The sequence below is a fragment of the Eurosta solidaginis genome, chromosome 3 (genome assembly GCF_040869045.1).
Source record: "Eurosta solidaginis isolate ZX-2024a chromosome 3, ASM4086904v1, whole genome shotgun sequence".
Taxonomy (NCBI): Eukaryota; Metazoa; Arthropoda; class Insecta; order Diptera; family Tephritidae; genus Eurosta; species Eurosta solidaginis.
Genome location: NC_090321.1, coordinates 174,855,214 through 174,872,764, shown reverse-complemented (window position 1 = coordinate 174,872,764; position 17,551 = coordinate 174,855,214). Strand labels below are relative to the sequence as shown.

General features: G+C 35.3%; 1 protein-coding gene across 4 annotated transcripts in view; it reads right to left on the bottom strand.

Moving 5' to 3' along the window:
• Positions 1-11,007, bottom strand: part of LOC137244642 (cell division cycle 5-related protein-like) — a 110,944-nt gene extending 99,937 nt beyond the window's left edge. For 2 of the 4 annotated variants that reach the window (XR_010951137.1, XR_010951136.1), the window contains exons 1-4: positions 10,407-10,484; positions 10,054-10,119; positions 9,785-9,992; positions 45-6,301 (exon numbers count right to left, since the gene is read on the bottom strand). Coding sequence is in view for 1 of the 4 variants with exons in the window: in XM_067773930.1 (XP_067630031.1) it covers positions 9,718-9,731; positions 9,785-9,992; positions 10,054-10,119; positions 10,407-10,445 (327 nt within the window). In the remaining 3 variants the exon portion in view is untranslated. Of the gene's footprint in view, positions 1-44; positions 6,302-8,913; positions 9,732-9,784; positions 9,993-10,053; positions 10,120-10,406; positions 10,485-10,897 lie in introns of those variants that run through there. The other 2 variants (XR_010951139.1, XM_067773930.1) reach the window with 2 other exon arrangements.
• Positions 11,008-17,551: the final 6,544 nt, after the last annotated feature.

Below are 17,551 nucleotides of genomic sequence, written 5' to 3'. Positions count from 1 at the left end.
ATAGATGGGTTAAAGTGGTTTTCGTATGTTATTCAACAACTCACCCTATACCATCATCACAGCCTCCTCATCGATTTTGAATATGTGTACTATTTCAGTATTCAGACCCAGTTCGTTTGGTGCAATATTTTCGATTTGAAGAATATGTATATATAGTGTTAACTACTTTGTACTCTTTACTTTAATTTTTAAAATAATTTTAATTGAGTTTTCGTGTTAACTTAAAATTTTGAATAACTTCAAAAACAGAAAATTCTAATTAGTTAGAAAATATCTAAACTCAAAAATAAACAAAAATAAATTTTTACACTTAAAATCAAAATAAAAGATTTTTAAATATCAACTTGAATGTTGATATATTGGCGATCCTACCAACGATCCTGCGCAAATGTTTTATTTCATTAATGACTGTAATGATTACGAAAATTTCCATTCGCTAATTTTTAATTAAAATACATTTATTATCTGAAACTATATATGTCCGTGCTTGTATATATAATACCTCGTGCTTGTGATAAATGATTTTTGAACAAAAAATTTCGCAATTTTAAAGTAACTACTCCGTCATATTTACAACGATTTAAATAGTTGTGCGAAACAGACTAAACGAACAGCCATCAGTTTGTTTACTTAAAATCCAATTTGGAAATACATTCGCCATCAACAAAAAATTATGAATTTAGTGATTATAATACGAAGCTATAATTAACTTTAAAAATATTTCGTTTTGAAAGTGCTTAAAACATTTACTATTGTGAAAATAAGTGAAAGTCCATAGACATTCGTAGATGGACTGTGTGGAAACACCCGAAAACGGAAATCAAATTTTAGCAGATTTGATAAACAAAATAGTTTAACCAATTGTTAAAACTTTTAAAGAAACAATAAAAAAATTAAAAAGTTAAATCATAGTACCATAATTGTAAATCGCACATCGATTTTAAAAAAAAAATGAAACTTAAATATACTTCAATTAATAAACAATATTTTGTGCAAATTGCATATAACAGTCGCTGTAAATTCTATATACGAAACAAAAACAAAAAATAAGTGCGGACAATCAAATAAAAACATAAAGTACTTATAGCAGAAATTTACTAGTAGACATACTATAAATTTTATGCAACATAAATAAAAATAAAATTTTTCTACGAATCGTTAATTAATAAAGAACTCTAAAAAACAATATACTACGCTTAAAACAATGGTTAAGTTTTCCACTTCACTACAACAAGAGCTATTACAACAATTTTACGCAAAATACACACAAGAACGGATTTAAAGTATAAGACATCACGATGAAAATGATGAGATTCATAAAGAAAACAACAAAGCCATTGCATAAACAGCGACAACAATGAATTTAATTGTTATCACGTCCAAAAAACGCCATTTATTCCCTCAAAATCTCTACAATCATCAATCAAATACTTATTAATTTGAATATTTTTTTACTAATTTAATTTTATGTAAGTATAATTTTTATTTTAATATCATATTACAAATTTTCCAATTATAATTAAAATTAAAATTTTAAACTTTCAAATTTATTTTAAGATTATTTTTATATTTTAACAATTTTAATATAATTATTTAAATTTACTTATTTTTTATATAAAATTAAATATTTTATTTAAATTGTTAACTCCCTTTCCAAAAAAAAATCTTAAATATTTTCAAATTTTTTATTTAAATTTCTTTTCATATGGTTCTACGTTCACCAATACGAACTCGTAAATTTACAAATTCAGAAAATCAAAATATCAACCATACAAATAACATCATGACTCACAATACAACTCAAAATTCTAACATTAATACAACACAAAACATCATCTCTAATATAACACAAGATACTTCAAGACAAGATAACTTTACAAATTTTTCTTCTACTAAATCTATTAAATTACCACAATTTTGGCAAGATTCTCCTGATGCCTGGTTTTTACTTGTTGAAGGACAATTTGAAATTAATAATATGAATGATGATAATTTAAAATTTCAAAATATTCTAATTACTCTTCAACGAGATACTATATCTAAAATTTTAGATGTTATTAACCCTCCTCCTCTTTTTAATAAATATGATACAATCAAAAAAATTCTATGTGAAAGATTTTCTCTTAGCGAAGAAAAACGATTAGAACAATTATTTTCAAAAACTGAACTTGGTGATCGTTCACCATCTGAATTATTCAGATTTATGAAATCACTTATAGGTTCTGCCTCCATAGTTAGCCAAGAATTACTCTTTAAATTGTGGATTCGTAAATTACCACAAGAAATACAAATTCATTTGACTTCCAATAATAATCAAAACAGAGATGAAATTATTATTTTAGCTGACAAACTTTTTGATTTAATCAATAAACCTCATTCTTCCAAATCTCCTGTAGTCTCAAGTATAAATAATAATATTTTAGAACAATGCGTTAAAAATTTAACTGAATTAACTACGGCTATTTATCAAAATTTAAATAAAATTTCGAATGATATTAATCAATTACAAATCCGTTCAAATCTAAAGATAGAAATAGATCTAAATCTCGAAATTTTTCAGGATCAAGAAATTTTTCAAACAATCGTAATTTTAATTCACAAACAACTATTTGTTGGTATCACAAAAAATTTAAGAATAACGCTCTCAAATGTATACCCCCATGCAATTTTAATCAAAATCATAATTCAAATTCCGAACAAAATTTAAACTGAAACGATCCATTATGACGGTGGCGGATAATGGAACTATTATTAAACCTACTCGTCGCCTATTCATATTTGATAAATTCAATAAACTTAATTTTCTTATCGATACAGGTGCAGTTGTATCAGTTATTCCTTTTTCTAAATTTAAAATTTATAAAAGAAATTCGGATCTTACTTTGACCGCAGCAAACGGTTCTTCAATTGAAGCTTTCGGTACAAAACTACTTAAAATTGATTTAGGTTTAAGAAGAGATTTTGAATTTCCATTCATTATTGCGAATATTGATACACCAATTTTAGGAGCAAACTTTTTAGAAAAATTCGGAATTATTGTCAATATTAAAAATAAAGAAATAATGGATTCTACTACAAAAATTAAAGTTACTGGATCTTCTGGATTTTCTGATATTTTCTCACTCAAAATTCCTATTGTCGAAAATAAGTTTTCAAAATTACTTAATGAATTTCCATCTATTACCTGTGAACCAGATTATACTAAAAAAGTTAAACACCATACGGTTCACAGGATAGAAACAAAAGGTATTTTACCATTTTCGAAACCAAGACGTCTTGATCCAATCAAACTTAAAATTGCTAAAGCTGAATTTGAATTTTTAGTTAAAACGGGTATATGCAGACCCTCAAATTCTCCTATTGCATCTCCACTTCATCTCGTTCCTAAAAAAGAACCAAATGATTGGAGACCTTGCGGAGACTATCGAAGACTTAATTTTATTACTACACCAGATCGGTATCCTTTACCACATATTCACGATTTAACAATTGATTTAAAAAACAAACAATTTTTTTCCAAAATTGATCTTGTGCGTGCTTACCACCAAATTCCAATGGCAGAAGAAGACATTCATAAAACTGCAATAACTACCCCTTTTGGAAGGTTTGAATTCGTTAGAATGCCTTTCGGTTTACGAAACAGTGCTCAAACTTTCCAACGCTTTATTAATGAAGTATTTTCTGATTTCGATTTTGTATTTACATACATTGATGACATTCTTATTGCCAGTGATAATGAAGATCAACATATAAATCATTTAAAATCAGTTTTCAAAAGACTTGAAGAATATAATTTAAATATCAAACCTTCAAAATGTACTCTCGGTATAAATAAATTAAATTTTTTAAGTTACGAAATTTAAGGCGAAGGTATTAAACCATCTTTAGATAGAATTGAAATCATAACAAATTTTGAAAAACCAATTTCTATAAATAAATTACAAAAATTTTTAGGTATGATAAATTACTATCACAGATATATTAAAATGTTAACAACAGAACTTAGTCCTCTTCATGACATGTTAACACATGCAATTAAAAACAAACTCAAACAATTAAATTGGACAAATGAAACCACAACAGCTTTCGAAAATGTTTAAAAACTTTTTGCTAAAAATACTTTACTTACACATTTCGACAAAAATGGTACTTTATCATTAGCAGTAGATGCATCAAATGTTGCTATTGGAGCAGTTCTTCAACAAACTAGCAATAACATACTAGAACCCTTAGCTTATTTTTCAAGAAAACTAACTACAACAGAAACTAAATATTCAACATTTGATCGTGAACTTTTGGCAATTTATAATTCAATTAAACATTTTAAACATATTCTTGAAGGTAGAACTTTTACAATTTATACTGAGCATAAACCTTTAATTCATGTTCTAAATTCTAAAGTAGATAGATCTCCTCGTCAACTACGTCACCTTGAATATATTGCTCAATTTACAAATGATATTCAATATATACGTGGAAAAGACAACATAGTTGCCGACACACTTTCCCGTATTCCAGAAATAAATGCAATTTCAACTCAAGATATAAATTTAGAAACTTTATATAAAGAACAGCAAACTGATACATTTTTACAAAAAACCATTTCTGATCAAAATTCTAAAAATAATTTAAAAGAAATTCATATTCCAGTTATTAATTTAAATATATGGTGTGATGTTTCTCTACAACCTTTTCGACCTTATGTTCCACATTCTATGAGAAGAATTATATTTGACAAAATTCACTCATTATCTCATCCAAGTATAAGAACAACTAGAAAATTAATTCAAAATAAATATTATTGGCCTAACATGCGTAAAGAGATTAACGATTGGACTTCATCTTGCATCAATTGTCAAAAATCCAAAATTTCAAGACATACTAAATCTCCTATCCAAAAAATTCAAATACCATCAGGCCGTTTTGAACATATTCATATGGATATTGTTGGACCTCTTCCAGTTTCAAATGGAAATTGTTATATTTTAACAATTATTGACAGATTTTCACGTTGGCCTGAAGCTTATCCACTTAAAGATATTTCAACAAATACTATAGTAAAAACTTTTATTCAAAATTATATACCACGATTTGGTATACCATTGAATATTACAGTAGATCAAGGTTCACAATTCACGTCAAAATTTTTTACGGAATTAACTAAACTTTTAGGTTCTCATAAAATTCATACATCTCCTTACCATCCCCAAGCAAATGGCATGATAGAGAGATTTCATCGAACTTTAAAAGCAGCAATTATAGCATCAAACGACTCGGTTCATTGGTCTGACATTTTACCATTCATTCTACTTGGTTTACGAACTTCTATTAAAGAAGATTTAAAATGTTCATCTGCTGAACTTGTTTATGGCCAAACACTTAGAATACCTGGTGAATTAATTATTTCAAATAGTAATAAAGAACATGATTTTTCTAATGACGCTCTTCATAAAATAAGAGAATATTTTTCGCTTGTTCGTTCTAAAGTTTTTCATCATAACAAAGAAAATGTTTTCGTTCCTAAACAATTAGAAAATTGTGAGTATGTTTTTGTTAAAGTTCTTCGTAAATCTAATTTAGAATCACCTTATGAAGGACCTTTTAAAGTTATATCTAAGAAACATAAAACATTTACAATTCAATACAATAATACTATTAAAAATATTTCAATTGATTTACTTAAACCAGCAAACATACATATTAACACTAATTTAAATACAAATACATTAAACAACAAAAAACAAAAAAAGGTTACTTTTAATATTAATTAATAATTTGTTTGTTTCAAATTTTCTTGGAGGGGGAGTAAATATAGTGTTAACTACTTTGTACTCTTTACTTTAATTTTTAAAATAATTTTAATTGAGTTTTCGTGTTAACTTAAAATTTTGAATAACTTCAAAAACAGAAAATTCTAATTAGTATTAAAATATCTAAACTCAAAAATAAACAAAAATAAATTTTTACACTTAAAATCAAAATAAAAGATTTTTAAATATCAACTTGAATGTTGATATAGTATACTATCCGTTAGGCAGACAATTAGGTTCAATCGATTCATTCATATTTCGCGGGTATTTGAGCCGTAGACGCAATGGCAGATATTTTGATTCTTTTTGAAGTGTAACATTTGTAAACAGTTGGGTTTCTCTGCTGTCACCATCACCACTAGAGAGCTATTGAAGAAACGCTCGACCAAGATAATATGTGAGATTTACACGCATAGATTTCTTCCACCTTTTCACAGTTATTGATGGAGAAAATGCGAAAGCCATATTTACCATCCAATACCGAAATAGAACTGTAGAGGAAGAAACATTTTATAAAATTTAATAAAATCAAAAAATGATAGTTGTGCTAAAATGGGGTAACGTATTGTATGTTAAAGTATAGCGGCTTTGTCCTGGTGAAAATTGAGTTTGAATAGGTTTTATTCTTCATTCTTAGAAACATGTACGAAGGTACCTGGTAAGATATTAAAAATCCTCAACGCTTTTTTTGCTATAACTTAAAAAAAAACTCATATTCAAACTTCTGCTTAAGTTCTACATATCAATAGCTACCTTTACCACCAGGAGTCACTATTGCTTCTACGCCTATGCTATTGTTTCCTACATCGATGAGCTTTGTAATAAAATAAACAGCTATCTCCCCAATCTCTCCAGTTGTGTCGCCTCGCGAAACCTGATATTTTCACCAACCAAATCATCGGTAACCTTATTTAAAACATGACCGCGCCAAATGTCGACCATATGGCATTACCCTACCGACTGTCTTACACCCTAAAATTTTGGGTGTGACTTTCGATCAGGATCTGCATCTTGGAGAGCATGCACTAGCAATTGTAACGAAAATCGCCGTTGGTGTGAGGGCTTAGCCGATCTCCATAGCGCCGTTTCGCCTCATTGGAGGGCGGCGGGATGTCGGTGACCAAGAACTGCCAACCCCCTAATCCAAGGTGTTATGCGGACCGTGCCTGTTGGACGATTTGTAGCCAGGGGATAAATTCGGCTGTATTCGAACGGAGCCTTCCCGATACCGGACCACCTCGGGAAGTATTGATGGCCTTACCACAGTAAGGGGCGCTGCTGTGGCTGACGGTTCTTTCCCCGTATATAATACTGGACCGCTGAGCCCGCCTTGTCGGGCTGGTGGTCGTACGACCAAGGTGAACGACTCATTACCTAATTTTCATAAGGACGATGATAAGAAGAGGACTGAGCCGCAAGCCAAGGACGACAAATACGCATTAAGCGATGCGTCGGACTCGGGGAGCGAGAGTAGTGCTAATTCAATGAACTCCGCGTTGGAGAAGCACACAAATGAAAAAGGAGTAGAAGAGTGGAGAAGGGTACGGAGCAAAGAGCTCTCTCGAAGTACCGTGCAGTACTAAGAATTGCACAACGCTTGGGAGCAGTGGTGGACCCAACATAAGAGGAGATCGAGCGCTTGGCATGGGCTCATGAGACGGTAGAAGTAGGTCGAAGGCAGTTCAAAAGGTTTTCTGCGAGAAACCCTCGGTTCTGCAATCGGTATGAGGAGGAAGAAGCGTCGAATGGCAGAATGAAAAGGCAACGTTCGGCGGAAGGCGACAAGCCTGCTTTCAAGAGGCAGAAAGTGCCCAGTCCCAGAGCCGCGACGCAGGGCAGTCCCATAGACAAGACAAGTAGGCCCAAAGCTGTAAGACAGATGGGCCCCAATAGCGAGGTAGCAACTACCTCGAAGGCTGCGAGTCAGAGGGAAGTTCCAACTATGGAAGTAGGAGATAAGCCAAAGGGAGATAACGCTAATAATCCGACTTTCTCGGAGGTGCTAGAGGGAAATAACACTAAGACGCTGGCTTTTCCCGAGAAGATGAGTGATGTGCAAAGCAATCACTGACTGTGGCGCTGGTTGATCGTAGCAGTCCTTTCGAACAGATGACTAGTGAAAGGTGGAGATCTGTAGAAAAGGAGCTTATTAGCTTAATGCTTAAGATGATGCGGGAATAACCAAGTAAGCTCCTTCCAACCTTTGATTCGGGGGATGGTATAATGGTATGAAGATGATAGCGTGCGACAACATCGCGAGCTTGCGGTGGCTGGAGGAAGTGGTTCCAAACTTCTAAAGGCAGGGCACGAACGCGCGTTTTGAGATGGTGGATAAAGCGCAAATCCCCAAGGTACCAAAAGTTAAGGTATGGATACCATGCGTGATGAAGTCGGAGGATACACTGCGATTTTTGCAGAATCAGAATCCGAACATACCGACACAGGATTGGAAGGTACTTACTGTATCTCGGCCTACGGAGGAAGGTCAGTTATACATCTTCCAAATAAACAAGCAGGCGGAGGATATATTGTACGCGCAGCTTGGAAAAATGTCCTTAGGTACAGGCAAAATGTATATGTGACTCAGGAAAAGAAGTCGCGGGTATTAAAATCCTAACACGCTGGACGTAGGCGAAGTCGAAAAGGACCTCAAAAGCCTAAGGGAAAAAAGACAGGTGGAGGTAGCCCACGTCACCCCGAATGTGTTAGAAGGGGACCAACAGCCAGATGGTGTTGTTATGTGCACAGAGGAACACCCGGCACAACAGGTACAAGAGGCTGAAGGGGGCTTCGAACACTCTAAACCAAAAGGGCTAGGGGAGGACGACGACGTCACGCTGAAGGTGCTGGAGGGGGACAAGCAGCCCATTGGTGCTGTGAGTCCTACAGATAAACCTCCAACACAGTAAAGTGGCGTCGAGCGAACTCCTCCTCCTAACGCGCTGATCCAGGAGCCGTGGCTTCCATCGGGAGGAAAGGTTTCTGGATCAGTAGACACCGCATTGCATAGGGTGGTAATAAGCATAGAAAAAGCCTTGGAATATAAGGAATATGCTCTAGAAATCTTCTTAAGCATTGCCGGGGCTTTCTAATTGGGCGATTATTGATGGTCTTAATTACGTTAAAGTACATCCAGCCTTACCCAGATGGATCGACTGCATGTTAAACTGCAGTAAGATTACATCGCAATGGGGATTGTACGCGGCCACGAAATTAGTGGACAGGGGCACTCCGCAGGGAGGGGTGCTATCACCTCTGCTGTGGACGCTGGTCATTATCCAACTGCTTAGGGGATTCTACGAGGGACCAGAAAAACTTACGGTTTACGCAGATGACGTTGCATATGGTCTTGTTTACAAAGAGGTACAAGGTCCCTAATTGGACCAGGCCTAAGTTAGGAGGGGCGACTCTACGGGAGAAACCTTGCACAAAATATCTAGGAATGATCCTAGACAGTAAGCTGTCATGGCAGCTCAACGTGGAGGAGAGGGTGAGGAAGGCTTCAACGGCACTTTATGCATGTAAAAGAATGCAAAAGAACCGGCATATACGATCAGAAGGAACTCGATGACGATGCCTCAAAACTAACAACCAAAAGCAATAATTATCATTTCACTGACACAAATTTTATAGTTTTTTTTTTTCGGGATTTGGACACAATGTTGTTGTTGTTTTTGTAGCGATAATGTTGCTCCCCGAAGGCTTTGGGGAGTGTTATCCATGTGATGGTCCTTTAGCCGGATACAGATCCGGTACGCTCCGGTAACACAGCACCATTAAAGTGCCAGCCCGACCATCTCGGGAACGATTTATGTGGCCACATTAAACCTTCAGGCCATCCCTCCCTATAGCATCATGTAACGAAGCTCAGTTTCTTCCAAAAATTGTTCAACACTGCCACGTAAAATCAATGTACTTGTTCTAATGCAACCTTTAAATAATTATAAACTATAAAAATGAAATTAATGCCAAACCTTGGAAAATGTTGAAACGTTCACCACCAACAAAATGCAAAAACTTTTCATCCTCCTCCCGTGACCATTCTGTCTTCTTTATGCTAGGATCAAGCCATTCGTACCAGCGTGCCTTACATTGCTTGGCAGATTTGCGGTGCAGCAGTGATGCAATACGTGACCACTGGTTTTTGCCATATTTCATTACAGCTGCTTTGAGGATTTCATCCTGAAAGTTATCAATTTAGTTAATAAACGGCCAAGAGTAACCAGTCGCGTCAAATGCTTACCTCAGTGTTTCTCCACACACCACCTTTTATCATAATTCGCGGCACGGTGCTATATAATTGTGAATTCTTTCGATGAGAACAAAAATCAAATCAAAAATTTTTGTCGAAATAAACAGCAAAAATCATTGTATATTAAAGACTTTGGGAAAATTTTAGAATAGCACCCCCCGAGTTTGGGGTAAAACTTGGTATCAAATGAAAGAGGGAGTTCTCCCGATCACAAATATATATATTTTAAAGTGCGCAAAGTTATAATTTAAAAGTTATTTGTTGTTAAAGTTTGCAAATTTAGCAAATTTCTATAGCACTTTAAATTACAATTTACACATCTTTCAAAACCTTAATCCACATACATTTCTATATAAATTGGCAACGATAAACTTAAATTGCATTTTTGTATATTTCACATTTCATTTTTGCATTGTTTTCACTTATTATAAATGTTTTTATTAAATCAATCCCGTTTTTGTAGCAACATGCACATATATATATATATACATATATTTTATTGATGACATTACAAAGCTGTGCTGCCACATATATATACGTATACACATATAAAATTTGTATAGAAATTTGCAAACATTCAAAGAACATGTTGAATATATAAATGGCAAAATAGCAAAGAAAGCCAACTTGCTGCGTAGATTGAGAAAAAATATTTCCAAAGCAGGAAAAACTACATTATTTAAATGATTTTGGTGTCTCATATAAAGTATTATTCCACAATACTATTGATGGCAAGTAAACAAGCAATATTCAAGTTGCAAAAAAATTTTAATAATGGTATGAGGGCAGTATTGAACAAAAGTCATACTGAACGTGTTTGGAAATGGCCTATTACCTGAATATTTAGAATCTTTAATTAGGAGAAACTCTGATGTAGGTAGGTACTGATGTACACTAACTAGGATGCGAATCAGTTTCACTTGGAGCCTGTACGTACAACTGAAGGCTTAAAATCAGTATTTAATAATGGATTGGCAATGTATAATGCCGTCCCAGATGAAATAAAAAATGTAAGAACAGTTGGATTCTTTAGAGAAAAGATAGGTCTCTGGTTAGATGCTAATGCAATGGCTGATGATTAATGTAATATAAAATAATATTTAATAAATCTGTTTATTTTAGTTATAATTAACCTTAAATTTAATATACAGCTGGCTGTTAAACTTAATAAGAAATAATAATTGTATATAAATTAATTGAATTAGCCGTAGGCTACTTTTTAATAAATAAATAAATAAATAAAAAAGTGAAGCATCAGAGACCGAAATCATTTTCCCCTGTTATTTGCATTGTTTTTATTGTTAAAAATGTGAATAAAAAATAAAATTTAAAACATAAACAAAAACATGCCAAACTCACTAATTTTGGGGGGAACAGTGGTCTCGTTTTCTCATGGTAGAAATTGTTTTTGTATTTTCAAGTTCCCATAAAGTTTCGTCAGTTTTTCTAGCTTGGAATCCAAGCCAATATAAAGTAGTGTCATATAGCCATTGTGTGACGGGCTTTCAATGCACAATGCTGCGTCAAAAATCTTATGTGAAGAAGGTGCAGCTTAGTTGAAAAGTCTGCTGTTGGGTTGGCCACTGTTCCCAAGCGTTGGACAATTCTTTGTGCTGCAGGGATAATGAAAATTCCTAAACTGTGACCAATAAAACTGTATAATACATAGTTTAAAGTCGAAAAATTACAATAAAGGTTTTCTATTAAAAGCAATAACAATTATATTTGGCAGATTATAACAATGGTCAGTTGTGATGCTCTTATAGTCAACGCTGACACCTTTTCATATTCCATATTTCGACTGCTGACTGGAATATCACCCTATCTCGGGTGCCGTTTCAAAAACGCCCTACCCCAGAAAGCTTTTTGAATAATGCCTTATACAAGAATTTGTTCCAAAAACGCCAAAGCATGTGTCAATACACAATTCAGCAGCTCATGCAAATCTAGCGTCGGTAAAAGTCCAGTTGAGAGGTCGGCTGCTAATACGCGTAAAAAAATATCGAGAGAGGTGTCAAAAGACGCCTATTGGCCTCGACAACAATAATCGGAAGAGAAAAATTGTATCTCTATCCGGAGATATTTGCAGTTGAAGTTGGCGATTTTCATGTGGTTGTTGTAATGTTGCTGTACCCACAAAAAAAAATGTGAACAGAGGTGTTTTGCACGGATATGGTTTTGGTCTCCAAACCGGTGTTGGACCCACCCAGGGTAACTTTTTATAAGCGCGGCCGAAGGCCACCAATGCAGACAGGTGTTCTGCGCAAAAATACTATAGATCCCACCCCGGTTTCGGAGGGACCCGAGGGTAATTTTTCGTTTTTGCGTTAATATCTTTTGAACGAGTTAAAATTTTTATTTTCCGCCTTCGGATTATGATTACTGATATCAAGACGCGTCGTTTTGACACCTCTGTCGATATTTTTGTTAGCGTATTAGCAGTCGACCCCTCAACTAGTTTTTGGTTTTTATTATGCAAAAGCATACAAAAAGTACACGTGGTAAGGCTGCGCAAAAATACATAAAAAGCTTCGTGCATTTTGCATGAACGACCCCGAGGCCAAATTGAATCAGCTGAGCACTTTAAGCTGGAGACATTGGTGCTTTATCGGTAACCTTTTAACAGCTGATTCGACTAACCTTATGAGAATCAATGCAATCAATTATTGGTGCCGCTAAGGTCGTAACCGTATCGTAGCCAACCAATTGGGTTTTGGTTGACCGTCGTAACGATAAACAGCTGATTACGTTAGGGATACGACTACAGCGATACGACAAACGGCACCAATGACTCCAGCTTTAAGGCTCCATTACTGATACTTAGCATAGACTTGACTTGGCTTCCGAACTGTCACTTACAGTTCTGTTAAATGAACATTGCATGTTACTGATTACTCCAAACTTAACTTGACTTAGAAGTCTGTTGAATTTTGATTTTCTATGTAAGTTCTAAGTGACGTTTACATTTTGAGATGCCATTTGTTTGTTTCCATTTCATTTTGACATTTTGTCATACAAATTGACATTTATTTAAAAATAAATTTCAACGCTGATTATGATGCCAGATTTTATGCGCCAAGTGGAGTATAATCGTGGCTAAGTTGCCAAGTTTACGCCAAGTCAAGTCAAGTCAAGTCTATGCTAAGTATCAGTAATGGGGGCTTTAGTCGGAAATCGTACGGGAAAGCACCATGGTTCAATTATGTACAGTTTGGCTCATCTCATCAGCTGATTTAATTTATGCCATTGCATGGTCGAAGGGATTGTCAAAAGGAGATGGCAAACTCAAAATGAAACCAACACATTGGCAACATTTTAGTTACACATACAAAAACTGCTAAGTTTTATGTTTCCATTCCATACCATTCGCACCAACACAAATACAAAGATTTTGACAATTTGAACAGACATATTTTGTTGCTTTACAGATGAGCCAACCTGTATATAGTTGAACCATGGGAAAGCACTTAATGTAAATGTCGATATATATATACATATATATCGCCCATCTCTACTATGCGCGCGTCATATTGGCATGTTGGTAGAGCTATTCGTTGAAAGTTTCCTTGATAAGGGTGATAAAAATTTCGTGCGTGTACCAGCTTGTGAAAATTGGGAGAAAATATATATTTCGGGAATCATATCAATAAAAAATGTGAGTGCTCTACGAATTTTAAAATTATTTATTCGCAATTCTCATCTAAATATATGCAATTATCCCGTACGTAAGCATAAAAACGTCGGATGGAGAAATAGTACTGGAAATAGGGGTATACGGCAAGAAGGTAAATTATATATGAAACTTGAAACTGCACACAAAAGCTGTAGACAATTTGGGCAAAATCAAAATAATGCGGCACAAAAGTTACTGGTTTTCGCTTAAAATTTATTACCAATTCTTGCAAAGGTTGCATTTTGGTTGCTTTGGCGTTTGCGAAGATTGGGAAGCGTGGAATAGATCGATCTCTGTAAATGTTTTTTTTCGGTAGTAGTGCAGTTTACGGTACCCACCCTAAAGTAGGGCTAAGATTTTCGAGTGAGGTGTCAAAAGACGCGTATTAATCTCGAGAACAATAATCCGAAGGCGGAAAAGAAAAATGTTGTCTCTGTCCGGAGATATGGTAATAGTGCAGTTTACGGTATCCACCCAAATTTGGGCCAAAATTTTCGAATGAGGAATCAAAAGACGCGTATTCACGTCTAGATCAAGAATCCGAAAGCGGAAGTTAACTTTTTTTACCCGTTCAAAAGATGTTAACGAACACCGAAAAAAGACCCGCGGGTCCCTCCAAAACCGGGGTGGGATCCATAGTATTTTTGCGCAGAACACCTTTCTGCGTTGGCGGCCTTCGGCCGCGCTTATAAAAAATAACCCTGGGCTACGCCATGCCAAGTCCGGGCGTGTGGTATAACCGTGGCTACCGCCACGGTGATGCACAATTTTTTTTGTGGGTATAAACACAACAACAACCACATTAAAATCGCCAACTTCAACTGCAAATATCTCCGGACAGAGATAAAATTTTTCTTTTTCTTTTGGCCCAAATTTCGGTGGGTACCGTAAACTGCACTACTACCGGAGATATTTGCAGTTGAAGTTGGCGATTTTCATGTGGTTGTTGTTGTGTTTGTACCCACAAAAAAAATTGTGCATCACCGTGGCGGTAGCCACGGTTATACCACACACCCGGACTTGGCATGGCGTAGCCCAGGGTTATTTTTTATAAGCGCGGCCGAAGGCCGCCAACGGAGAAAGGTGTTCTGCGCAAAAATACTATCGATCCCACCCCCGGTTTCGGAGGGACCGCGGGTCTTTTTTCGGGTTTTCGTTAATATATTTTGAACGGGTAAAAAAAGTTAACTTCCGCTTTCGGATTCTTGATCTAGACGTGAATACGCGTCTTTTGATACCTCACTAGAAAATTTTGGCCCAAATTTCGGTGGGTACCGTAAACTGCACTATTACCATTTTTTCTTCATAATATATGCTTGTACATATGTTTTCAAATAAATTGGGGGAAAAGTCTAGTTGAGGGGTCGACTGCTAATACGCTACCAAAAATATCGAGAGGTGTCAAAAGACGCGTATTAATCTCGAGAACAATAATCCGAAGGCGGAAAAGGAAAATTTTATCCCTGTCTGGAGATATTTGCAGTTGAAGTTGGCGATTTTCATGTGGTTGTTGTGTTTGTACTCACAAAAAAAATTGTGCATCACCGTGGCGGTAGCCACGTTTGGCACCTCTCCCAATATTTTTGGTGGCGTATTAGCAGTCGACCCCTCAACTAGACTATTACCTAAATTGGTACATACCCAACAAACATTTAGGTTAGAAAACGATTAGAAGACGAATCGAATTCTAACGCATTTCTCTAAGGTAGAAGGTTAGAGGACGATTTGCGAAACTGTCGGGAATTATAGCATTCTCGACAAAAAGGGGACTTCGTTCTCGATATCGAGAAAAGGGTTAGAATTCTAATCGAACTCTAACGTCAATTGCTAATAGGTTTCTAATGAGAATCTTGAAGTGATGCGCAATTAAGTTCAGTTATTTAAAATCAGCGAAATTTTCATTGTTTCATTATATCAAATACTTTTATTTGGTTATAAGCTTATAAATTATAATAAAATAAAAATGTTTCAAAATGAAATGAAATTTTCGCTCCCACTTATTTCCTCAGGATTGAGCTCGCCATTGTTTGAGGTACGGATGAGGAAGCGTTTTCTTCATGCCATTCAAATAGCATTTCAATAATCTGCTTGCTTTCCCCTTTTAACAGTTTTTGATTCATTTTCACTTAATATTATTATTATATATAGAATAAACTTATTTCGCAGCTTTTAATATTTCCACACAACTATTTTCACTATTTTTATTTTGTTTGTAAGACACTAAGGATGGCTGATCATGTCGTGCAAATAATCGATAACTGTGAGAATAATCATAACATCGCATTTCTGGTGTTATTCGAATCGTTTCACAGTCGAATTCTAACCTAGTTTTCGATTCGAAATGCATTAGAGAACTACATTAGAATTCTAATGTAAAACTACAATATTTCTGTAACGTTAGAAACTGTGTTTGCTGGGTATGTGGCGGAAGGAACTTTTACAAAAACCACATGAAAATTGCCAACTTCAACTGCAAATATCTCCGGACAGCGATAAAATTTTCCCCTTTCCGCATTCGGATTATTGTTTTCGAAGTCAATACGCGTCTTTTGACACCTCTCGCTATATTTTTGGGAGCGTATCAGCACTCGACCCCTGTTATAGAAAAAAAATAAATAAATGTAAGGCGCGATAACCTCCGAAGAGATCTAAGGCCGAGCTTCTCTTCCAATTTGCGTCGTGCTCCTCTTGATTTTTCCCTACAAATTGGCCGGACGGGACCTACATGTTTTATGCCGACTCCGAACGGCATCTGCAAGGCAGATGAGTTTTCACTGAGAGCTTTTCATGGCAGAAATACAATCGGAGCGCTTGCCAGACACTGCCGAGGGGCGACCCCGCTTAGAAAAATTTTCTTCTAATTGAAAAATCTTATTTCTAAAATTTTGATGTTGCTTTGCCCGGGAGTTGAACCCAGGGCATACGGTGTGATAGGCGGAGCACGCTACCATCACACCACGGTGGCCGCCGTTATAGACTTTTACCAAAAGTAGTTATTGGTAAAATGAGGGTCTATAACCTAATTTCATTGATTGAACCTAATCCCATTCAGTGTCTAAGTTAGATTGTATATGGAAATATTGAATATATCAATATAGTTTTAATATCTTTTAATACATGTGTATCTACATAGTCTGTAAGATTCTTTTTGATCATAGACTGAATAAACTAAACTAAATCACTTTGGTGTGATGGTAGCGTGCTCCGCTTCCACACCGTATGCCCTGGGTTCAAACCCCGGGCAAAGAAACATCAAAATTTTAGAAATAAGGTTTTTCAATTAGAAGAAAATTTTTCTAAGCGGGGTCCCCCTCGGCAGTGTTTGGCAACGCGCTCCGGGTGTATTTCTGCCATGAAAAGCTCTCAGTAAAAGCTCATCTGCCTTGCAGATGCCGTTCGGAGTTGGCATAAAACATGTAGGTCCCGTCCGGGAAATTTGTAGGGAAAATCAAGAGCACGGCGCAAATTGCAAGAGAAGCTCGGCCTTAGATCTATCCGGAGGCTATCGCGCCTTACATTTATTTTTATTTTTTATAAATCACTTTTCTACAGCGTTGGGGACATAATTAGGGGCACCAATGTTTGAGTCAAAATCGCGCGCACTAAATATTTTATGGGATTGTATGGACTTGAACGACTTTAAAAAAGGTATTTTTTTTGATCATAGATATATATGTTTCAACCGACGGTGCCTTCTACTCCTTTTCAAGTTTATAATGAGAAAATATACAGTGATGGAAAAAATAATAGGGACAAATATCAAATCCATTATATCAGTAGTACTTCAATGGGTTCCTTGGCATGGTACACCCTATA